We start from the raw sequence: 24,543 nt of genomic DNA, 5'->3' as shown, positions 1-24,543 counted from the left end.
TTGACTGCTCTTCCAGAGGTCCTGAGTTCAATTCCCAGCAACCACATGGTGGCTCACAACCATCTGCAGTGGGATCCAATGCCCTCTTCTGGTGTGTCCGAAGACAGCTACAATGTACTTATATGTAATAAAAAATAAATAAAATCTTTAAAAAAAAAAAAAAAAAGGAAAATCAGTTTTTTGGAGTGTTTGTTTTTGTTTGATTGTTTGTGGGTGTTTTTGTTTTGTTTTGAGACTCTCTCTCTCTGTAGCCAAGTCCTAGAACTCACTATGTACACACTAGGCTGGCCTTGAACTCACAGAACTCTTCCTCCCTTTTCTCCTAAGTGTTGGGATTAAAGGCATGTATCACCATACCTGCTTCAACTTTTTAAAAATGTGTGTGTGTGTGTGTGTGTGTGTGTGTGTGTGTGTGTGTGTGTGTGTGTACAAAAGGGTCACCTTGAGCTGGAGTTACAGCCAATTTCCAACTGCCTAATGTAGATTCTGAGACTTGAACTTGGTCCTCTGCAAAAATATGTCCTCTTAAATACTGAGACATCTCTTCAGCACTTAAAATAGTTTTGGAAAGATTTAAACCTGCAAAGAGGCTCTCAGAAGAGGAGACATTATGAAAAGCAGACACCGAAACATCAGGCTGTGTTGGGAGTTGACTGAGTAGAATATAACGAGAAAGCCATGCCGGTTTCAGGGAATGCACTTGGGACAACACTGTAGTATTGAGGGTCTTTTCGGAAAACCCACTCAAGATTTAATAATAGAGAGGCAGAGACATTTGTATAGTGTAAGGCTGCTGGCCTTTGCTGGGCAGACTCTCAGTTACAGTGTAACTTAACCTGACATCCCAGACATTGCAACCCTAACATGTTGCTTCCCCTCCAATCTAATGTCTCCTCTAGTCCTCTAGTTGGTTGATCTGTATCACCCCTGCCCCCAGCTTAATCTCCAGACCTTTATTCTCCAAAGAGCCACATTCCAGTTTGAACCAATCAGAAGCAGGACAACGCCTAATCTCTTTGAGTGGCCCTTTGGCCTAGCTGAGGGCTATGTGACCTCCTTCCGGTCAGTTTGCTTTTTTTTTTTTTTTTTAAAGATTTATTTATTTTATATGAGTACACTGTAGCTGTCTTCAGACATTCCAGAAGAGGGCATCAGATCTCATTACAGATGGATGTGAGCCACCATGTGGTTGCTGGGATTTGAACTCGGGACCTCTGGAAGAGAAGTCAGTGCAGAGCCATCTCTCCATCCTGCCCCCCACCTTTTAATGTGATGATTTCAGAGAATCATCTTTTGTGTAGGTTATGAAGGACATTTACATATAGAAAGCTAGTAATGGACAATACCAGATATTCTGCAAGCATTTAGCTCCCTGCCAGACATAGCCAGTGATTAAAAATTGTATAAAATACAGGCACATACCTACAAGCCATTTGATACAATGTGTGGAGAAAGATCACCTCAACACTGTAGAAACATTCAGATGCTCAGGATGGGAGCATCCAGTGGCTCTAAAAGGAAATCTGAGGGAAAAAAATTGTTGGTTGAAAACTGAGAGAGAAGCTGGGTGGTGGTGGTGGTGCTACAGACCTTAATCTCAGCACTCGGCAGGCAAAGGCAGGAGGATCTCTATGAATTTGAGGCCAGCCTGGTCTGCAGAGTGAGTTCCAGGGCAGCCAGGGCTACACAGAGAAACCCTATCATGGAAACAAAGGTTTCTCCAGCCCCATAAGATCTTTTAAGATGTGATTAGTTTGTGCTGAAGAGATGGCTCAGTGGTTATGAGCAGTGACTGCTCTTCCAGAGGTCCTGAGTTCAATTCCCAGCAACCACATGGTGGCTCACAACCATCTGTAATGGGATCTGATGCCCTCTTCTGGTGTGTCTGAAGACAGACAGTGTACTTGTATGTACAAAATACATAATTGGTAGGTGGAGACAGGTAGGTTCAACATCCCTATAGCCAACCAGCCTAGTAGAAATACTAAATTTCGGGCTAGAGAGATGGCTTAGCGGTTAAGAGCACTGACTGCTCTTCCAGAGGTCCTGAGTTCAATTCCCAGCAACCACATGGTGGCTCACAACCATCTGTAATGAGATCCGATGCCCTCTTCTGGTGTATCTGAAGACAGCTACAGTGTACTCATATATAATAAATGAATAAATAAATCTTAAAAAAAAAAATAAATAAATCAGTGGCAGGGCGCTTGCCTAGGAAGCGCAAGGCCCTGGGTTCGGGTCCCCAGCTCAAAAAAAAAAAAAAAAAAAAAAAAAAAAAACACTAAATTTCAGGTTCAGTAAACCCCTGTCTTAAGGTGGAGGGTTGGAGACATGGTTCAACAACTTTTAAAAAAAAAAGCACTGCTTTTCCAGAGGTTCTGTGTCACCATGTCACATCTCACATGTCACAACTGTCTCTAAACCTGTTTCAAAACAATAAACACTAAATAAAATAATCAAACATTCAAAAACCAGGCAGGTGGTGGTACACACCTTTAATCCCAGCACTTGGGAGGCAGAGGAAGGTGGATCTCTGTGAGTTCAAGGCCAGCCTGATCTACATAATGAGTTCCGGGACAGCCGAGGCTACCCACAGGAACCCTATCTCAAGACGACTGGCAAGCAAAGGTGCAGGAGGCTGGGATGATTCATGAGGCACGGGAGGATTCAGGCTACGTTCCCATTGTCCATATAGTGGTTCACAGCCTCACCTGGTGGTTTCAAGGGATTCCATAGCCTCTTCAGAACTTCATGGGCACCAAACATGCGGATGCTGCACCTGGCAACACCTTCACATACATAATAAAATAAATAAACTTAATAGTAAAAACAAACAACTAAGTATGGAGCTATAGAGGAAGTCACCAAATGTGTGTGCACGTACGCGTGCGGGCGCGCGCGCGCACGCACGCACACACACACACACACACACACACACACACACTCTGTTTTAGAGTTGATTCTTGAATACTTTTTTTTAGGTAGGATGACCTGCTTTATCTTGAGATTCTTTGGAATCACCAGGATGAAGGCCTGCACCAGCTCATGCCCCTTGACATTTAAGACTTAAGACCATGAGCTAAAAACCTTAATTCTTTATAAAGTACCCAGCCTGAAGTATTCTGTTATAGCAACAGAAACTAGATAAAGGGAGAGCCAAGTATCTGATAGCCCTGAGGATAAAACAGCAATCTCTAGACCTGTGAATTCCTACAAACCCTTATGATGCTATGCATTCTTTTATTTTTCTCTTTCAGACTGTGTCTCATGTAGCCCAGGCTGGCCTCAAACTTGCTATATAGTTGAGGATGATCTTGAAGTTTCTTTTATATTCATTTATTTTTACTTTATGTTTTCTTTTCCTTCCTACATGGCACCATGTCCATGCTGGGTGGCTGCAGAGACCCAAAGAAGGTATTAGATCCCTTGGAGTTATAAATGGTTGTAAGATGCCATGTGGGCACGGGGAACCGAACTCGGGTCCTCTGCGAGAACAGGGAGTGTTCGTCACCGTTAAGCCATTTTTTCCAGCACCAACTTTAAATGTCTGATCCTCCTGATTCCACCTCCTAAGAGCAGAATTTCAGGTGGACACAAGAACACGAAGTTATGTAGTGCTGGGTTATGGCTCCAAGGCCTCCTGTACCCTGAGCCACTCCCAGCCTTTCACTGTGTGTGTGTGTGTGTGTGTGTGTGTGTGTGTGTGTGTCTGTGTGTGTGTATTTGTGTGTGTCTCTCTGTGTGTGTGTATTTGTGTGTGTATGTGTGTGTATGTATGTATGTGTGTATGCGTGTGTGTGTGTATATATGTGTGTCTGTGTGTGTGTCTGTGTGTGTATGTGTGTCTGTGTGTGTGTCTGTGTGTGTATGTGTGTCTGTGTGTCTGTGTGTGTATCTGTATGTGCATCATACGCTTGGAGAGCTCAAGGAGAAGACCAGAAGAGGGCATCAGATCCTCTGGAAGTGGAGTTTTGTATGCTTGTAAACTATCCAGTGTGAGTTCTGAGAACCAAGTCTCAGTCCAGCTCAGGAGCAGCAATCCTCTTAACCAGGAAGCCCTTTTTCCAGCCTCTAAGCATTGTTGTTTGTTTGTTTGATAATTGGAAACAAGTACTCACTATATGGTCATGGTTGTTGTGGAACTCAATGACATGGGATTCACCCAGCTCTGCCTGTCTCAGCCTCCCAAGAGCTGGGATTAAAGGCATGATGCCCAGGCCTCAGCATCACTTTTTAAAGAAACAATGGATGTATATATTTTAAATAAATCTTTAAAAAAAAAAAAAAAGGAGGGGGGCTGGAGAGATGACTCAGCAGTTAAAAGCACCGACTGCTCTCCCAGAGGTCCTGAGTTCAAATCCCAGCAAGCACATGGTGGCTCACAACCATCTGTAATGGGATCTGATGTCCTCTTCTGGTGTGTCTGAAGACAGCTACAGTGTACTTATATAGAATAAATAAATAAATCTTTAAAAAAAAAAAAGGAAGCAATGGATGTACTTAGAAAAGAACTAGGGGTTGGGGATTTAGCTCAGTGGTAGAGCGCTTGCCTAACAAGCACAAGGCCCTGGGTTCGGTCCCCAGCTCCGGAAAAAAAAAAAAAAAGCAGAAAAGAACTAAGTTCCAGGATGGGATCGCGTTTAGCATCAGATTCAGTGTCCAATTTATAGGAGATCCTAGGATCTAGCCCAGTAGCGGTAAATATTACAGAATCAATCTACCAACCCATGCTAGTGCCAGCTCCAGCGGGCCACAGGGCATCTTCGGGGGATTCTCATCTTAATCAGCAGAGCATCTCAACCCAACTCGCCAAGTCCCAATCTCCATCCCACGCTGCCACTGGCGACTCCGAGCCCAGCAACCGGCCTCTGTGACTGTCATGCTAAGAACCTTGCTCACGTTCCCAGCCTCCCCCCTGTGGTTATAGTCACAACTCCCAGTAACCCATTAAAATCAAAATTCAATAGCTTGTAATTAGTCAATCAGATTTATATCAGTAAATCCTCACCCCACAAAACGTCCACACAATAAACTCACAATCAATTAATATAATCTGACCACCTAGATAAGACAAATTGTCCTATAAAAATCCATCCCTTATGAAATATTCATAACTACCTGTGGCCCTTTAAGGTCACATAGATCTGGGTTTTTCAACTCCATCTTGGTTCTTCTCCTCTTTCTCCTCTTTCCCTCTCTCCAAAACTCTGTGCCCACCTTACTTTTTCACTGTCTGATCAAAGGCCTTGCCTTATCTTGTGCCTGCTCTCACCTCCATATAGACACTGAAAAAGAAAAAAAAGGGTTGAACCATGAAAGAGAAAAATTTGGATTTAGAAAATACAGTAGTAGCATACAACTTTAACCCCAATATTGGGCTGGAGAGATGGCCCAGTGGTTAAGAGCACTGACTGACCTAGAGGTCCTGAGTTCAAATCGCAGCAACCAAATGGTGGCTCACAACCATCTGTAATGAGGTCTGATGCCCTCTTCTGATGTGTCTGAGGACAGCAACAGTGTATTATAGGTCAATCAGTCAATCAATCTTTAAAAAGAAGATGGCACCATTTTAATCCCAGTACTCATGAAGCAGAGGCAGGTGGATCACTGAGTTAGGGGCCAGCCTGGTTTATAGAGCAAATTCTAAGACAGCCAAGGTTACACGGAGAAGAAACCCTACCTTGAAGAAGAGAAAAGGAAGAAAGAAAGAGGCAAGAGAAGGAAGAGTCTGGCCTGCTGTAACAAGGTCAAAGGAAATGCCCAGGGCAGTGTGGAGGAGGACTGGAAGAGAGCCAGTCCAAATGCAAAAGGTCACCAGTCAAAATACATCAGGGGCTTGGGAAGGGATAGCTGCAAGAAATGAAGTAGGCGGGTATCTGGTCTGTCTAAGAGCTTTCAGACTGAAATGGGAAGTTCATGCCTCGTGGATCACAGCCTGGGAAAGTGAGCAACAGAAAACAAAAGGTTCTGGGAAAACAGAACGCATATAAAGGGAAAATAAGACCAGGCATGGCAGCACCCTCAGGAGACTTGAGACAGGAAAACCATGAATTCAAGACCAGGCTGGGCAGCCAAGTTGACACCCTGTCCTCAAGACAAAACAAAATATCATAGCCCTATTGGGAAAATGTGAGTTTGGAGGTAGGAAGTGTTCATGATTCTCAGCTACATAGAAGGTAGATTTCTGTCTTTTTTAGTGTTTCTATTGTTGTGATAAAACACTGTGACCAGTAGAAACTTGGGGAGAAAATGGTTTATTTCAGCTTACAGTTCTACATAATCCGTTGTCAATTGAATTCAAGGCAGGAACTTAGGGCAGGAGCTCAAGAACTGAAGCAGAGGCCATGGAGGATCACTGGTTTCTGTCTTGCTCCCCCTGTGGCTTACTCATACCACATCCAGGACCACCAGCCCAGGGGTGGCACCACCCATAGTGAACTAGGTCCTCCACATCAAGACAATGTACACAGGCTTGACCACAGGCCAATTTGTGGGAGCATTTTCTCAGCTGAGATGCCCTCTTCCCAACCGACTCCAGCTTGTCTCAAGTTGACATAAACCAGCCTGCAATCTCCCGCAGGTGTAGCCCACAGCTGATGCTTAGGATCGACCAACTCAAAGAACAGCCACAAAAGCACACTGCTGAGTGAGATGGCGGTAAGTCACTGAGAAGGCTTTTCTAATACTTTGAGTGCGAATGTTGTCTCTGGAGAGAGGAAAGAGAGGAATTTGGATTACAGTTTCATGGGACTGTGCTTCCCGAAAGCACACGCGTCTCTGCCTTTATCTTTGCTGTTGCCGGTGCTGTTGAGAAAAGGTCTTGATGTGTAGCCCATGCTGTTCATGAACTTGTGATCTTCCAGCCTTAGCCCCTAGAGTTGGCATTAGAGGTTTGGGACACCATGCCTCACTGTGTGCATCTTTATTATAAAAATGCCAGACGGGGCTACCTCAATGACAGAGCACTTCCTCAGCATTGTAAGGACCTGGGTTCTGGAACTAGAGAGATGGCTCAGTGGTCAAGGGGACTGACTGCTCTTTCAGGGAGGCCCAGGGTTTCCTGAATCCACATGACCTCTAACCACTGTAACTCCTGCTCCAGGGGATGTGATACCCATTTCTTTTTTCTTTTTTTCTTTTCTTTTTTAAAGATTTATTTATTATATATGAGTACACTGCCGCTGTCTTCAGACACACCAGAAGAGGGCATCTGATCCCATTACAGATGGTTGTGAGCCACCATGTGGTTGCTGGGAATTGAACTCATGACCTCTGGAAGAGCAGTCAGTGCTCTTAACCTCTGAGCCATCTCTCCAGCCCCCAGTTTCCTATTTCTTTAAACAACAACAACAACAAAAAAAAAAAAAAAAAAAAACAAAAAAACTGGTGGTTGGGGTTGGGGATTTAAAAAATCCTAAAAAGGCCTGAGGTTGGTCCCCAGCTCTGAAAAAAAAAAAAAAAAAAAAACAAACAAAAAGAAAGAATCTGGTGGCATGATAAATAAAAAATACACTAATAATAATGTAAGCTTCCACACTGGCCCACTGGGGGCAGGGTGAGGACAAGATGTGTCCAGGTGACCCGGAGAACGGAGCTGAAGAGCAGTCTCTTCATGCTTATTACAGTTCCTGCGACCAACCATCTGCTTCCTCCTATTTGTTTGTTTGTTTGAGACAAAGTTCTCATTATGCAGTCCTGGCTGGCCTGAAACTCACATTACAGACCAGGCTGACCTGGAATTCGCAAAGATCTCCCTTCTGCTGCCTCCCAAGTGCTGGTATTAAAGGTGTGCACTACCACACCCTGCATTCCTCCCAAACCCCAGCTCTGATCCAAGGTCTGCCCTCCAGCAGCCAAGAGAGATGTGGGAGGAAAGAATGCCCAAGCAAAGGAACCAAGCCCTTGAGCCCACAGGCAAAATGTGGTAGCAGAAATGGCCTTTCTGTGCCCACTGCTGCCATCTGCCCTCAACAGAAACTACAATCAGCCTTCTGCAGCAGTGCCAGACTTTCGGCCTGACAACAGAAGAGGTTATCATCCCCGAGGAGGAGGCAGAGAGCCCACCAGGGCTTAACAATCTTATCAGTCCAGAAGTGGAGACACAGACCCCCCTCACTTCCTGTCCTCAGTATCTCTGCAGCACCACCCTAGCATGGAGAGGTGAAGGGTGTAACCAGATGTCAAAGCCAACTGACTGTCTCTAGCTCCAAACATCAGTACTTTAGTCTCCAGGGATTACAAGGAGAGCCGGGGAACACCCTCTGTGGACCATTGTCAGCAAGCTCCTGGGAGCAGTTTTGCTGGCACAGACCTCAACCCTTTTTTTTTTTTTTTTTTCTAGATTTGAAGTAGAGAGAGAAGTGGCAGGGGTCTCACTCTTGTGGGAAAGGAGATGTATGTATGGTATTATTCACACTCACGTTATTGATGTTAACCAAAGACAGTAAACCGCTCAGTCCCAGTCATGGGGCCGGGAACAACCTACAGCAGAGAACAGGTGACCATCACACCTTCAGAGGAAGGAATCTTATGTACATTGCTAAAAAGAACGTAATGAGTGTGCTGTGGTAAAATTCACGCAAAAGAAATACACACATAGGGCTGGAGAGATGGCTCAGCCGTTAAAGGCTAGGCTCACAACCAAAAATATAAGAAATACACACATACACACACACACACACACACACACACACACACAAATCTTTGCATTTAGCAAGGCTACCACAGAAGAGTACTAGATGAAATCAGTGAGCATCACACGTCTGGGGTTGTAGCTTAGTTGGTAGAGTACACAAGGATAGAACTGGCACCGTCAGACGGTACTTGTGCTTGTGGTAACATGGTAAGTCTTAAAAAAGAAATAAGTGGAAACTGCCATCATGCAAACTGCTAGCAAGACAGAATTCCACAATGCCCAAAGCCTTTTTAATAAATTAACTAATTAATTAATGTATTTAAATTTAATTTATTTGAGACAGGGTCACACAGCTCTGGCTGATCTGGAACTTGCTCTATAAACCAGAACAGCCTTGAACTCACAGAAATCCACTTGCCTTTACCTTCCTAGTGCTGGGATTAAAGGTATCGATGCCCACTTGGACCAAGAATGAAATCATCACCTAAGTCAAGGATTCCTTGAAATTATTTGTGTGACTATGGTGATGTCACTTGGTTTTCAGAAGATGGCTACAACCCCAGGTCATATGTGGAAAAGATTTGGGGATCTAGGGTATGCTATCAAGGTAAAAATATTAAAACTTTTAGGGGGCCGGAACTTGAAGATGAGAACAGGTACAGACTTAGTATTTTTTAGTGTATCCAGAAGCTCATTTAAGTAAGTTAAATATGTGTGTCTACAGCGAAAGTCAACTATTCAACACGGCATTTCGTCGCACCCTCCCAACGACACCAGAAAGCTTATGTTATGGCAAACAATCTTGGGTGTGTCTAAGCATAATCTTGCAAAGAGCGAAGAACAGGCAGCCTTGCTTTCTTATTTGATACATTCATTTGAAAACACATTTCTGGTTGGGGATTTAGCTCGGTGGTAGAGCGCTTGCCTAGCAAGCGCAAGGCCCTGGGTTCGGTCCCCAGCTCCGGAAAAAAAAAAAAGAAAACACATTTCTGGGGAAGTAATCAACATTTCACATATCTACACTTCATATTCACTTAATATAAATGAGTTTCCTGCCTGGTTTCAAATCAGATGCACAGAGCTACAGCCTGGCTCAACCAAAAGATTCCATATTTCTCTACCATAATTTTCTTTTAAAATAAGTTTTTGTTTGTTTGGTTGTTTTTTAATGTGTGAGGTGAGCCTTTTATCCCAGCACTGGGGAAACAGAGGCAGGTGGATCTCTAACTTAGAGGCCGAGCCTATACAGAGCTCTACTGAGTTAGTTCCAGGACAGCCAGGACTACACAGAGAAACTCAAAAAAAAAAAATCTGTGTGGTGTTTTTGTCTGCACAGTGACCCAGGAGTCCAGAAGAGGGCTTCAGATTCCCTCGGTCATGAGTTGCTATATGGGAACTGAACTCTGGTCATCTGGAAGAGCCATCGCGCCAGCCCTTTATTAGACTTTTCTAGGGTCTATCTTCTTAGAGACATGAAATGGCGGGTGCACACTCTGAGGGCTCACTGAGAAGTGCACCTTCTGCCCCTGGAGCAGATATTGATACATTAGTTTCCTAAAGCTCAAATATCTCCCTCGTTTATATTGTCATTTCATTTTTTTCTGATACTTTTTTTTGTTTTATTTTTAGGATTTTTAACAATTAATTTATTTTTCTGTGCATTGTAGCATTGGTTGCATGTGTGTCTGTGTAACGGTGTCAGATCTCCGGAAACTCAAGTTACAGACAATTGGGAGGTGCCATATGGGTACTGGAAATTAAATCCAGGTCCTCTGGAAGAGCAAGCAGCCAATGGTCTTTACTGCTGAGTCATCTCTCTGGCCCTGTGTTTAGGATTTAGTTTTTATTTATATGTATGTGCTGTGGGTATGTGTGAATGTGTATACACATGTACTTGCTGTATCTGCAGAAGCCAGAAGAGAGCACGGGTGTTGGGACCTGAACTCCAGTCCTCTCCAACAGCCAAGCAGGTTCATGATATCCGAGTCCTATTTTCCAGCCCTTATCTTTTCTTCTTTAAGTCAGGGCCTTATGGATCTCAGGATGGTCTCAAACCTGCTCTGCTCTGAGGACGGCCTGGAGCTTCTGATCCTACCTGGGATATTCTACACTATTGCAGGTTTACAAGGTGCTGGGCACCAAACCGAGGGCCTCAGGGACGCTAGGCAAGCCCTCTACCGACAGAACCACATCCCCAGCCCTTTTCTACTTTTATACAAAACATATTAAAAAAGGAGAATCAATAAAGTTTTATTACTTAGATAAATGTTCATTTTCCTTTTAAGTGATCACAGACTTGGGACATGCTGGCACTTTAAGGAGACTGTGAACAGGACACTGTACAGTTAAGAACTGTCAATAGGACACTATACAGTTAGAATTAGTGTGCGAGGGTTTTTTTTTTTTTTTTTCATACGTGCTTTGTCACTGGTTTGTTTATTTGTAGATGGGGTCTTAACTGAAGACTAGAGAAACCAAAGGGCCAGTCACCCTTTCTTAAGGCCTGACTGAGCCTATAGTGGCAGTTTGCAGGTGCGGCTCTGCCTTACAGCTTGTTAGAAGTGCACACCACCCTAAACCTGACAAATGAAAATCCACTCTTTAAGAAAATTCCCAGTCTCAAAGAACAAAGGGAAGGCGGACTCCCTAAGGGTCCAGGCCTCTGCTCACGCTGTAACTGAACCTCTGAGGTTCTTGGCTTGGGTTAGGGCAGCTGGGGGAGTTGATGTAAGAACAGGGATATTAAATTGCAACCAAAGCCAGGAAGGTTAGGGCAACAAAAGGAACACTGCTTGTGGCATGCTGTCTGCATGGGCTGTTGAGGGAGGGGCCAAGAGGGCTGCTGCCAGCAAAAATTTTTCTTTGTGTGTGTGTGTGTGTGTGAAGCTGGGGAACAAACCCAGGGCCTCTTTCCTACTCTACCACGGAGTCCCATTCTCAGCCCCATCAAAAACTTAGAACCACTCTTGCTCTTCCTCTCTTTCCTTCTTCTCTCCCCACTCCCCATCCCCTGTTGAGTGTCCATGGCCAGCCTCTACTCTCTCTGCCTTTCTCTATCTCTACTACCCCCTCAACTCCCCTCCCTATGCCCTAAAAAGACTCTATTTATACTAGAAAGATAAATAAAATAAAATAAATAATTTAGAAGTCTTATTGATACCTTTCAACCAAGTGGAGAAAAGGGCAGGACCCTCAGTTTTAACTGAATTGGAATGTACATGATTTGAGTTTAAAACCATGTAAAACTTCTAACTTACAGGACACAGGAAACTCATGAAATTTCTTTAAGAACTTGTGATTAGGGCTGGAGAGGTGGTCAGTTGCTGCTTTTCCACAAGACCCAAGTTCAGTTCCCTGAACCCATGTTACTGAGCTCACAATAGCTTGCAACTCCAGCTTCAGGTGAGCCGACACCCTCTTCTGCACACATGTAGCATACATTCACAAACACAAATAAAAACTTGAAATCTTTAAAAGGAGAGTATGTGTGGACCTCTGTGAGTTCCATCCAGATCAGCCAGGGTTACATAGTAAGACTGTCTCAATAAAGATAAAATAAAAAACAAAAACATGTAAACAACAAAAACCCACTACACAAAAACAAAGATGTAATTACAACAAAAATCTTGTTTGGTTTGACATCTGAGATCAAGTTTTGGGCACATCATTCCTTAGAATATAACCCAGGCCAAATACAGTCTTTCAGAATTTGGCAAGGTCGCACACATTCTCAAAGACTTCACTTTGGTAAAGTCCTCTCGAATTAATAGGACTATAAATCTCCAAACTAGACTTAGTGGTATCCAACTGTCTTTACCATTTAGGACCTCCTCATTCTAGTGAGGCTAACTGGTGGAAGTCTAGACACTGTTTCGAGCCTTTTCTCTACATAGTAGGTTAAAATAGTAGGACTCGAACTCTTACACTGCCCGCAAGAGACGCACGTGGAAGCCCGGGGGTGGGGTGGGGAGGGCTACACCTCTGGCCTTGGCCGTCTAACTAGTTAGAAGTCAGAGGCGCAGAGTAGATACGTAGGTTGGGACCAGACACGTGGTAGGGGGGACAGCGCTCAAGGAAGGCCACAGTAGGCCCCGCCTGGCCAGGGCGCCCAGCGGAGCCAGGGGAGGGGCACGTGCAGCTTGTCCAGCAGGCGCCAGCTCCTTTTGGGTTGGCACCCACCACCCGCCCGCACACAAAGCCCGCTCGGCGCGCTCGGCGTTCGGCTCGTCAGGCCTGTGTCTCTGAGCTCCGCCTGGCGGCTTCCAGGTTGGGCGTGAGGTCCGGGCAGGCAGTAGGCGTCGAGTGGCTGCGCGCATCGAACCGCCGCGGGCGGGAGCGTGAGGGGAGGAGTGGGCCGCGGGGGGTGGAGGAAGCGGCCTCGCGCTGAGGAGGGAGCAATTGAATTTCAAACACAAACAACCGCACGAGCACTCCCCGAGCCGAGCGTTGCCCACCGCGCCCGCCCGGTCCGAGCGGCGCGCGGGCGCAGACGCCGTGGCTGCTCCGGAGCTCGCGTCGGGGGCCAGCATCGAGGCGGGGGCCGCGCGAGGGCCGGAGCGCAGCGGCGCCGCAACCGCCGCACGCGCAAACTTGGGCTCGCGCTTCCCGGCTCGGCGCGGAGCCCGGGGCGCCTGCGGCCCCGCCATGTCGCGATCCAACCGGCAGAAAGAGTACAAGTGCGGGGACCTGGTGTTCGCGAAGATGAAGGGATACCCACATTGGCCGGCCCGGGTGAGTAGCGCGGCCGTCGCGGGCCCTGGTGCGGTTGCATAACGCTCGGGAGGGCACGGTAGCCGAGCGCAGTGCGGGCGGAGGGGCAGGGGTTCCAGGCCTGCTCTCTCTGGCGGGAGCCCACCACCACTTACATAACGGAGGCGACGGAGGGCCGGCACCTGGCGGGCAACGCCGCGTGCTCAGTTCGCCCTCAACCCTCCCTCATAGCGGCCGAGGCTTCGGGCTTACGGTGGGGGAGCGGCCCGCTGGTGTGCCGCGATCCCCAACCCCTTCGGGAAGCCCCGCACGAGCCCCGAGTCTCCATTGGTAGTTGCCTCCAGTTCAGGTTTCTGGCTGGGCAAACCGTTGCGAAGGGTCTCAGTCCACAGAGGGTTAGGTGGGTGTAGAGTTGGCGACTAACAAACTTTCTTTGAGCATTTTGTAGGAACTCTGAAGTTGGGAGGGTCGTGGAATACTTGGGGACGATTTGGTTAAATGGTCTGCCTGTCTGGGTAACTCTGCCATAACCAGTTTATCCCTTAGCTCTACAAGAACATCCCTCCCTCCATATGCCTCCATCTCAGACTTGGAACTGTAGGCAGCAGGGCCCCATGTGCTTGGGAAATCCAGTACAGACAACCTAGTGAGGTAGGGGACTATGGGAAGCTGGAGTTTCCTCCACTTCCCACTAGTGAGCGTCTACAGCCAGGGAGGCCAGTGTCAGCCATGTGGTTGTTTCAACCCGCCAAGAGAAGGTCCTTCCCCATTCCAGCATCTGGCCAGGTGGGAGGGTGGGGCAGGAAAGCCTGCTGTTTTATCACCTTTCCTCTGAGGAAAAGGTTAAGTGTGTGTGTTAGGGGGAGGGTGGGGTAGGGTGGGGGGTTGCTTCTGGGAATCTTTCAAAACGAGTGTAGAAGGGGCCCTAGGTATTGGGTGAGGGCATGACTCAGCCCCTTAGGGTGTGGGACTTGTGTAAAGTGAAATCCTAGGGCAGAAAAGCCTGGTGGGAGAGATCCCAGGCAGGATTGCCTTGTGCATTTTTCTGTATGGCTGACTGTTCTTCCATCTGGTTCAGTACTGCTCTGAGGCTCCATGCTGTCTTGGTTCCTGTTCAGGGTATCAGGCCGCCTTGATCTTTGAGAAAACTCAAGTGGCCCTCCACATTCTCCCTCCCTCCCAAGGAGTATGTCCAGTCCCACTTGCCTCTGCTCCTTGCTCGATGAAACTTTAAAATGGGTCAAATAAGGCCTGGCTCTGGCCTACGAGTGAAGTGCAGAGAGAAGCCAGACTTCCCCAGAACTTTAGAAGGGCCTCAGGAGCCTGACTGGAGCTAGGCAGTCTTTATGTGTGTAAGTCATATAAACAGTCACGCACTTTACCTTGCACCCTCTGATCTACTGGCTTCTTGGCCCAGATGCCAAGGCACTGGTGGGCAGGGCAAGAACTGGACCCAGGTCTCTACTGCTTCTCCCTGCTGGGGGTGAGACAAAGTTCAGAGGTAAGCTGTGCCTGAGGAAGGAGTAGTTATGGAATGTCCATTTATGGAACCTTCTGGTTTGTCTGAGGTTTGGGGCCCTATGAACAACAAGCCTTTCTGATTTTTGGTGGCCTTTGGCTAGAGGACAGCCCTTGGAGTAGGTGTCCCATCAATTTCTCTTCCTTATGAGTGTCTAGGGCAGAAGGGTGGGACAGAGAGGCAATTTCTCTATTGAAGCCTGAACCTTTGAGATGAAGTTGTGAATGGGTCTCAAAGAGGCAACCCAATACTTGGCTTGGTTGTGACACTTAAGAGGGGTACACTGGACTATCATCTCTAATGCATCCCCCTGGACTCTGAAAAGGACAAAACTGAGTTGTGGTCTTCCCCACCCCAGATTCCTTAGAACCTTTCTGAGCTCTTGCTGAGTTGGAGGGAGAAGCCTGGTGGCCAGCTGGCTGCTCCAGGGTGTAACCAGAATCCCCAGCCGCTATGCAAGCCAACCACTTGGACCTATCTGCTCCTTGGGAGCATGGGTGACAGGGAAAAGACTCCAAGGGCCCAGAGTTGGAGATGGAGATTGAAGTCACCGGGCTACGTGATGACGGGACCTGGCTGGAAGAATGTATTATGACTCCATCTGCTTCCCTTTTCTTCCCCTAACCTCCTGGAGGATCTCTAGGCAATTAACAGTGAACAGCCAAGCCCTGAGACTCTCCTTCCTCATTCCTCTCCCTCTCCCCCCAGTCCTGAGAAGTTCCTGAGCAGCCTAGAGCCTTCCTTCTTTCCTTTGCCCCCTCACCTTTTCTGCCCTTGGGCTTGCCATGCTCCCTAGCCCAGATCTCTGAGCTGCCTGCTATCCTGGACATTCCGGTTCCCTAAGTCAAATCAGTCTCCTCTAGGTATGGTGGTCAGTTAGTACATTCTTAGCTTTCTTCAGCCTTCATAAATGCCTGATCTTAGACCTGTTTGGGCTCTGAGTGCTGTGGGCCTGGTGCTCAGTTCTCCCTGCTCCTCTAAATACTGCAGATGGCTTCAAAGGACTCTACCAACAGGGCGGGATTTCTAGTGCTTGAAGCCTATCTGATGGAGGCAGGCAAAAGCAGAGGAGTGAGCCCAAATGGTTAAGTGTCAGAATCTCCCTCCTGTTGTCTAGAGGAGGAAGTGTGGTAGGGTCCCTAGCACATCTGGCCCCAATCTGACTCACTGTCCTTGACTCACTTGAGTTTAGTAACTGTGGTATAGAGAAAGGGCACCATCTAGGAGACAGATTCAGGTACAGAGAGAGCTTCTTTGAGACTTACTAGCCTCACCTTAGAAGAACTGCTCTTCACAGACAAGTGCCAGCAAAGAGTTCCTTTGTAGCTTGAGGGGTGGGGATACTGCCACAGAATTGACTTTTCCTGTTTTGTGGGGGAGGGGCTGGAAATGCTGTTGGAAGGCACTCCTATCCCCGAACCCTACCTGATGCACCTATTGTAAGATGGGTAGGGTCAGGATAGTTAGGGAATGAGCCTCTTCAGTTCTTCTAGAGGAAACTCATCTGCCCTGGTTACTCCACACCCACCCTTTCTGTAGTAGGAAGTTGGCAGGACAGATGGAGTTGGAAGTCTCATTACACCCAGTTTCTGGGACTGGGCAGCTAGAGGCCTCCTGGGTCTCCTGCCTCACGGTTTAGATTCTGTTTGTTGTTTGCTCTCCATGGGACCTTGGGATATCTTGTTGTTGCAGCCTGTGTTCTTGGAGAGAGCCTCAAGCCTAACCCTGCCCCCACCCCTTTTCTTTTGTAGTCACCTCTTTAATTACCAGATTAAAAGTACAGTAATACTCTGGCTTGTGTATCTGGGATATGGGCACTTCTGCGCTTTAGCTTGAGCCGGGACCCGCTCCCCCGCCCCCCTTCCGAGCCTAGTAGGTGTCAGGCCTTTCATCCCAGAGAGGCCTACAGGAGAGTCTTTTTAACCACCTCTCCTGGGATCTCTTAGGCCCTGGAGGTCCTCCTTTTGTTTTTGCTGCGGCCCTCTGAGAAGAGGCTAGCTGATAACTGGAGCCAGGTATCTTGTCCAGCTCCTCCCTGTCCCCACCCCTTAGAGCATGCCCCCACCCCCACCCGCCTTCCTGTCCTAGCTTAGTTTCAAATACAGCCCAGGACCTGCATGCCAGACTACGAGCCTGGGGGTGGGGTGCGGTGTTTAGTGTCCCCTCCTCCCCAATCCTGGATGGAAGGCCTGGGGGAGGGGTGGTCACATTCCTAGTTGCTGAGTGGCCCCGGGGGCGGGGTTGAGTTGTCATAGTGATGGGGATCACGTTTGTGGGGGAACTGCGTGCCTTTCCACCAGGTTCCCACACCCCAGCATCTCCTGATTGTTGGGCTGGGCCTAGTTGAGTTGTGCCTTCTGAGGGGGCGGGGCTGGACCGAAGTCCCCAGAGGCCACGGGGCAAGGGGGAGGGGCTCAGAAGCCTAAAGACCTCCCATGTCTGGGGCAAAATGGCCTTCCGAGTCATGCCCACTTAGCTCATTCTACTCACTCAGCCTGCCTGTCTCCCCAGTACTCCTAGTTGCACCCTTTATCTCTAATCATTGCTTTGGTCTTTCTCTTAGACTTGGGTCTGCAGCCCCAGTCAACATGGCTACTTGGCCTCTGGGAGGAGGGCGGGCATCTGGGGCTGTTGCAAGGATTGTTGGGAGTTGTAGTTCTCACCCTAACGGCTTGGCATGGCCTGAACTTCCAGGACTTAATTTGAAGCTGGCCAGCTGTTCTCTCTTGATTTCATACTTGACCTTAGATCTCAGCACTTGCTACCTTTACTGCAGAATTCCTCCTGGGTCATATGGGGCAAGGGATTGCCTCAAGAAAGTAGGCCTAGATTGAAAAGATGCCTCAGTGGTTAGGAGTACTGGCCAGTCTTGCAGAGGACCTGGGATTCTATTCCCAGCACCTAGATGGCAACTCACAACCATTTGTAACACCGGTCCCAGGGGATCCAAGACCCTCTTCTTCTGGCTTCCTCGTCACTCATGAGGTGTACAGAAATAATGCTGGGAAAACATCCATACAACACATAAAAATACACCTCCCCTTTTTTTTTCTTGAGAGAAATCTGTAATCTGGTCCTTATAATGTGTCATGTTATTTTGGGAAAAGCATGTCAGGACTCAGTCTCCTGTAAAATGAATTGACTGATTTTAGTGGCTTTCATTTCATTGTGTTTCACAGAAGTGGCCAACAAAGTGGGGTTTGTTTGGGCTCCCTGTCACTTAAGTCAGAGCAATCTTTTAGGGTCCATAGATTCAATATTCTTTTTTCTGTGAAGTCTTGCCTAGTTAACCAGGCTGACTGAATTGTGAGCCTCCTCCCTCAGCCTTCATATTACTTAAGATTTCATATTTATCTATTTTGGTAAGGGGGTGGTTTGGTAGTTTGTTAGAGACAGGGTCTCGATTTGTAGTTCTGGCTGTCCTGATTTTCTAAGTATACCAGACTGGCCTTGAACTCACAGGGATCTGCCTCCCAAGTGCTGAGACTAAAAAGGCATGCACCACATTGCCTGTTAAGATTTCAGACCTTTCCCATCAGCCTGGCTCATTCAGCAAATACTGTATGTGCATCTCCTGGGTGTTGGAGATGAAAGCAGACCTAAGCTGCGTGTGTGTGTGTGTGTGTGTGTGTGTGTGTGTGTGTGTGTGTGTGTGTGTGGGGGGGTGGGGTGGGGTACTGCTTAGACCACAGACTGAGCTCTACCAGCCTGAGCTGTATGGTGAAGACCTCCCCACCACACACACAATAGTACACATTAGCATCAAGCAAGTAATAGGATGCATTTGTAAAATTGGAACTGTAGTTGAGCATGCCTTTAATCCCAACATTTGGGAGGCAGAAAATGGATCTAAGTTCAAAGGAGCTAGCTCTAGGACAACTAGGGCTACACAGAGAAACTTTGTCTCCAAAAGAAAAAAAATGAAACTGTTAAGGAGAGATATTATCAGTGTGTGTTTGTGTGTGGGGGTGTTGGGTCAGAGATGACGCTTTCTGGGCAGCATGATGGTAGGGTTGAGGTTAGCCAGTTGGATCATTGAGAAGAGGTGGACTCTGATCATGAGAAGGCGTTGAAAGACTTGAAGTGCTTTGATTGACATTTCATAATTGGAGATGGGTGTGTTGGCATGGGTTTGTAGTTAGAAGGCTGAGGCAGGAGGATCTTGAGTTGGAGACCAGCCTGGGCTTCATATCATAGCATGGTATTGTCTCAGTATATAAAGAAGTGACAGCATTGGTGTTGGGAGTGGCAGAGATATGGCATTGGAGAAAATATTCTCTGGTAAAAAGGAGAGGAATGGCCCTGGGTTTGTCGGGCTTTTCTATCTAATTTAGACAAATTGTACTACTAGAAATATTTTACAAGTTGGGTAGTCTCTGGAGCCTGTCCTGTGTGGCTCTATACAATGTATAAGTGGTCACCCTGCTCCAGATTGAAGAGCCTGGGACTCTAGCTCACATTTGTTCTCACTTTCTTGACACAGATTGATGAGATGCCTGAGGCTGCAGTGAAATCAACAGCCAACAAATACCAAGTCTTTTTTTTTGGGACCCACGAGACGTGAGTGAGGGGCCAGTGGGGTGCAGGTGGGACACTATAGGAACACCAGTGTGGTGAAAGGGGATGATGATGTCACCTGCTCATGTTTGGCTGCTTAGCTTGGTGGCATCTTGGGGTTTGAAAGCACAGTCTCCTATCTCTTACCAGGGCATTCCTGGGCCCCAAAGACCTCTTCCCTTATGAGGAATCCAAGGAGAAGTTTGGCAAGCCCAACAAGAGGAAAGGGTTCAGCGAGGGGCTGTGGGAGATCGAGAACAACCCTACAGTCAAGGCCTCGGGCTACCAGGTGAGCAATTGGTTGCCTCCTCAACCCCCTGGAAAGCAGGTGTGTTGTGGGCTCCAGGAGTCTTGCCCAGAGGCAATGCTTAGTCTTCAGAATATCGGGGCCTTTGGGGTGGTAGAGATGGAACTTCTGCAAGAGAGGCTGGGGGGGTGGGGTGACTTGTAGTTAGGGGCCACTGTCAATGGCTATTGAGGGCAAGAATAGGATAGAGGCGGTAAGTGGGACAGGCCTTTGTTGGGCCCATCATTAGTAAGAGGACACAGCCTTCCCAGAGGAGGTTCTTGTGAGCCGGGCAGGACAAGGCGGGAGGGCAGGGGGAGCGGGGGTCGTGGGGAACGGGTCCCCAGATCCCTTTGGGAGAAGTTGACCCGAGGTTTTGCCTCCTGCTCCAGCCCTCCCCCCTCCTGCACAGAGCCCTGCCTGCCCGGCCTGTGGGTTAACCCCAGGGCTAATCCAACAGAGGTGGGTCTCAAATCACTTGTGAGACTGGGCACCTGGGTGGGGGTGGGGGCGAGGCGGGCAAAAGAAGGAGTGAGTGTCGGAGGGGGTGGTTGGGAGGGGCTGGTCTCTGGTACCACTCAGCCTTTGATGTCTCCAACACAGTCCTCCCAGAAAAAGAGCTGTGCGGAAGAGCCCGAAGTGGAGCCTGAAGCCCACGAGGGTGACGGTGACAAGAAGGGCAATGCAGAGGGTAGCAGCGACGAAGAAGGGAAACTGGTCATCGATGAGCCAGCCAAGGAGAAGAATGAAAAGGGCATGCTGAAGAGGAGAGCAGGGGACATGCTGGAGGTACCTGCCAGCCAGCCAGCCATGTGCTCTTGGCACTTTGTGGCTTCTGTCTTACAGCCCAGTCTGAGGTGTAATCCAGTTCCTGGTCCCTGGGAATCCAACTGAGAGTGGAGAATAGAAGAGGGTAGTAGGGCAGTGAATGTCACCCAGAGACCCTGAGGAGGAGTGGAGGCACAGGGAGATGAGGTGTTGGCTTTCTCTAGCCTCAGTTCATGTCCTCTGATATCTTTCTAGGACTCCCCTAAACGTCCCAAGGAGTCAGGAGACCATGAAGAGGAGGAAAAGGAGATAGCTGCCCTGGAGGGTGAGAGGCCCCTACCTGTAGAGATGGAGAAGAACAGCACCCCCTCTGAGCCAGACTCTGGCCAGGGACCTCCTCCAGAGGAAGAAGAGGGGGAGGAAGAGGCTGCCAAGGAAGAGGCTGAAGCCCAGGGCGTCAGAGATCATGAGAGGTGAGTGAGCTACCCTGGCAGTGGGTGGGGAGCCTAGCCACTAACAGGAGGAGGAGGAGGTGAAGAGGACGTGGAGAATGGCCTGCAGTGGTCAGCCTTATTGGAGGCTGGGTGGGCTCTCCCTAGAGACCTGCACTGGCTGGGGTAAGGCCAGGCCAGGGTCACACCATTAACCCTTCTCCCCTCCCACCCTCCCCTGCAGCCTGTAGCCACCAATGTTTCAAGAGGAGCCCCTGCCCCGTTCCTGCTGCTGTCTGGGTGCTACTGGGGAAACTGGCCATGGCCTGCAAACTGGGAACCCCTTTTCCACCCAACTCACCCTATTCCTTCACTCACTCTCTCCTCTTTAAGTCCACTCCTGGAGATTGTCTTGGCCCTCACCTCCAGCTCCCTTCCTATATAATCTGTGGCCTGAGTCAGGGCCATGTGCCCCAGGATGAGATGAGGCCTTTGTATCTCCTCACATTTGTTTCCTAGGGTCTCTTTTGGGGTCTGGGCTTCGTGACACCTCTGCCCTGCTGCAGGCATTCTAGACCTTTCGGGGGTGGGTTGGGGCAGGAGTGGAGGTGAAGGAATATAAGTGAGTGTGGGTTCACGGGCGGCATCGCCTACCTGAGCTATCTCCAGCCCCCACACCTATTTCCCCATCTGCCAACATTCAAGAAACGGACACTGTGGGAGAGAGGCTACCATACATCCATACATAAATCCTTGGTGATTTTTTGGGAACACTTTCCCCTGACCCCAGGGTTCAAGGAATTGTAGATTAACATGGAGACTTTGGATTTTCCAAGTTATTTGGGCCAGGACCCGAAGAGAGCTGAGAGTCGAAGGATCAACTGATTGGCATTGAGGAAATGTCTCTGTAGATCTCAGGGCAGAGATGATAACCTGGGGAGACGCTGCTGCCTTTGTCCCATTCCCTGTTCTCAAGGCCGGCCTGTAGTCAGATATGTCACCCAGACATAAAGGAAAAGACACATTTTTTAAGGAAATGTTTTTAATAAAAGAAAATTACCCCAAAAAAACCCACAAAAAAAAAAAAAAAAAAAAAAAAAAAAAAAGAAAAAAGTTAACCTTCCCTTCGTGTGCTCCCTTTTCTGCTCCTTTCTCCCCACTACTGACCCATTTTTGAGGTATACCAGGAGGCTCACCTTCTGGTTGGGGTTGGCTTTCTCTTTGGAGCTGGGGCTTTGATGTTCTCCCAGAGTTGGTCTCTGGTGTGTCACACACCCCATTTGTAGTCCACTGAGAATACAGGGAAACGTGTCCTCCAGCCTCTTCTAGTGGTTTCTTCTGCCCCTCTTCCTTCTCTTGTCTTTTACTCCCATCCCTCCTCTGGGCTCTGAAGAAAAATTGCTGACTGTAGCTTTGGAAGTGTAGCTCTGAGAACAATAGACAATTTGAGTTCTAGGAAAATAAAGCCGTTGATTACTATCCTGATTCTGACTAATTCTTTTCAAGTGTCTGGGTTAACTGAAGAAAGGGAAAGAGAAAAATCTCTAGATGTCTTTCTCAGATTGGGGGGGGTGGGGCGGGGAGGACCTCAGCCTCCATTCCCACACCAGCCCTACAAAACCCACACAATCCAGTCTACCCTTGCAAGCACCTAGGAGCTTCTAAAACATTTTATACATTTTAAGCTATATTTTATTTTATGGGTGTTTTGCCCACATATATGTGCACCACATGCAAGCCTGGTACCAGAGGAGGTCAGAAGAGGCCATTAGGCCCCCTGGAACTGGAATTAAGAATGGTTATGGGTCCCTGTGTGGGTTTTAGTAGTCAAACCCAAGCCTTGCAAGAGCAGCAACTGCTTTAACTGTTGAGCCTTCTTTAATTGTTCAGCCATAGTCTAACATATTTTAAGCCAGGTATGGTAGCACAAATCTATACTTTAGGTGGGAAGGCAGGAGGATCACAAGCCTTCGTGGCCTCTACAAAAACACCACGTCTGAACACCTTACCCTCACTCCAGCCATGTACGAACACACACACAGTGATTGCCTAGTATGCACAAATCAGAAACCCTAGATTTGATCTAACAGCATAAAATCGGGTGTGATGCATACATGCTTATAGTTCCCAACATTCGGGAGGTGGAAGCTAGAGGATTACTTGTGCTTGACACACAAGTCAGATTATCTGAGTTCTATTCAGATACAAACAGCTTGGGCTACCAGCTACGAGTAGCTACTAGGCTAGTTGGAATGCAGACAGGACTCATCTGATAGAGTGGAAGGAGAGACCTGGTTCCTGGACACCTTCTAACCTCCACAAGTGTGAGCACATTTGAAAAGAAGATACTTCTTTCAGAGATGAGGACTGAAACCAGGGCCATGTGCTGGTCCAAACAAGTAAAAAGTCTTTAAAAAAGTCACAAATCCAATCTATAAAGTAGTTGGAGAGTTCACTGTACAGTTAAGAGCACTTGTTCTTGCAGAAGACCTGGGTTCAGTTGCCAGCACCTACACAGTGGCTGACAATCATGCATAACCTCAGTTCTAAGGAATCAAACATATTTTGACCTCCCTTAGCCAGGGCAGCACATATGTAATACACATATGCAAGCAAAGTACAAGTCTAAAATTTTATTGTATTTAACTTTGTGAGAGTGTGCCTGGGACATTTGGCAAGAATCAGTTTGTCTTCCCACCACGTGCAAATAAATTCAGGATTGAATGAACCTAGGTCTGGCAGGTAGGGTCCTCTACTGAGCTGTCTGCCCATCCCAAGAAACTTTAAAAAAATTCATTAAAGTCATTTGTAGATATACAGCAAGCTCTGGAGCGGCCTGGGGTATACATGAGACAGGACAGATATTTATTAGGGTTGGTCAAAGGTTCAATCCCCAGTACTTCAGAAAAGAGAAGTGGAGTATTGTCATGGAAAGTACATGACTTTTGTCTAAGACAGGGTCACATGTAGCCCAGGACATAGTAACTAGCTGAGGATAACTTTTTTTTTTTCCTCTCGGAGCTGGGGACGGAACCCAGGGCCTTGCGTTCACTAGGCAAGCGCTCTACCGCTGAGCTAAAACCCCAACCCAACTTTTTTTTTTTTTTTAAGATTTATTCATTTATTATATATAAGTGCACTGTAGCTGTCTTCAGACACACCAGAAGAGGGCATCGGATCTCTTTACAGATGGTTGTGAGCCACCATGTGGTTGCTGGGAATTGAACTCAGGACCTCTGGAAGAGTAGTCGGGTGCTCTTAACCGCTGAGCCATCTCTCCAGCCCTGAGGATAACTTTAAACTGACTCTTCAAGTGCTGAGATTTTAGTTCTGTGTAGCCATTCCGGGTAGGTGTTTTTCTTTTGTTTTTGAAGTAGGGTCTTCCTATTGGTCTCAGACTTTTTGCCTTAGACTCTTAAAAGTGTTGGGAAGAACTGTGGGTCTGCTTCTAGAAAAGTCAGACCTTCAGGAGCAAGTCAAAGTTTAGGGAGGAGAGGTTACCATTTAATGCTAGTTAGCAACTTCTAAGTCCAAAGACAAGGTGTGAGGCAGGGGTAATGAATGGTGCACATCTTCAGTTACAGCATTGGAGGCAGGTGGGGAATCAGCTCCAGGCCAGCCAGTTACATAGAACCTG

The 24,543-nt window shown here is 47.7% G+C and overlaps 1 protein-coding gene across 2 annotated transcripts; it reads left to right on the top strand.

Moving 5' to 3' along the window:
• The first annotated feature begins 12,920 nt into the window (after nt 1-12,920).
• Hdgf (heparin binding growth factor) lies at nt 12,921-22,391 on the top strand. 2 transcript variants are annotated; one of them, XM_032898130.1, is made up of 6 exons: nt 12,921-13,366; nt 19,348-19,424; nt 19,572-19,710; nt 20,311-20,496; nt 20,731-20,948; nt 21,151-22,391. In XM_032898130.1, exons 1-6 carry the CDS (start codon nt 13,280-13,282, stop codon nt 21,155-21,157), a joined length of 714 nt encoding a protein of 237 aa, XP_032754021.1. In that variant the 5' UTR covers nt 12,921-13,279; the 3' UTR covers nt 21,158-22,391. The 2 variants fall into 2 exon arrangements, with proteins under 2 accessions (XP_032754021.1, XP_032754022.1); XM_032898131.1 differs by lacking the exon at nt 12,921-13,366 and adding an exon at nt 14,827-14,846.
• Nucleotides 22,392-24,543: the final 2,152 nt, after the last annotated feature.

The sequence above is a fragment of the Rattus rattus genome, chromosome 3, assembly GCF_011064425.1.
Source record: "Rattus rattus isolate New Zealand chromosome 3, Rrattus_CSIRO_v1, whole genome shotgun sequence".
NCBI classification, from domain to species: Eukaryota; Metazoa; Chordata; class Mammalia; order Rodentia; family Muridae; genus Rattus; species Rattus rattus.
The sequence above is the reverse complement of the archived record's forward strand: the minus strand, read 5'-3'. Positions and strand labels throughout refer to the sequence as shown.

Coding starts and splice junctions, on each gene's coding strand:
- Hdgf (XM_032898130.1), top strand. CDS start 13,280: ATGTCGCGATCCAACCGGCAGAAAGAGTACAAGTGCGGGGACCTGGTG. Junction 19,425..19,571: donor TTTTTTGGGACCCACGAGAC/GTGAGTGAGGGG, acceptor ATCTCTTACCAG/GGCATTCCTGGGCCCCAAAG. Junction 19,711..20,310: donor TCAAGGCCTCGGGCTACCAG/GTGAGCAATTGG, acceptor TCTCCAACACAG/TCCTCCCAGAAAAAGAGCTG.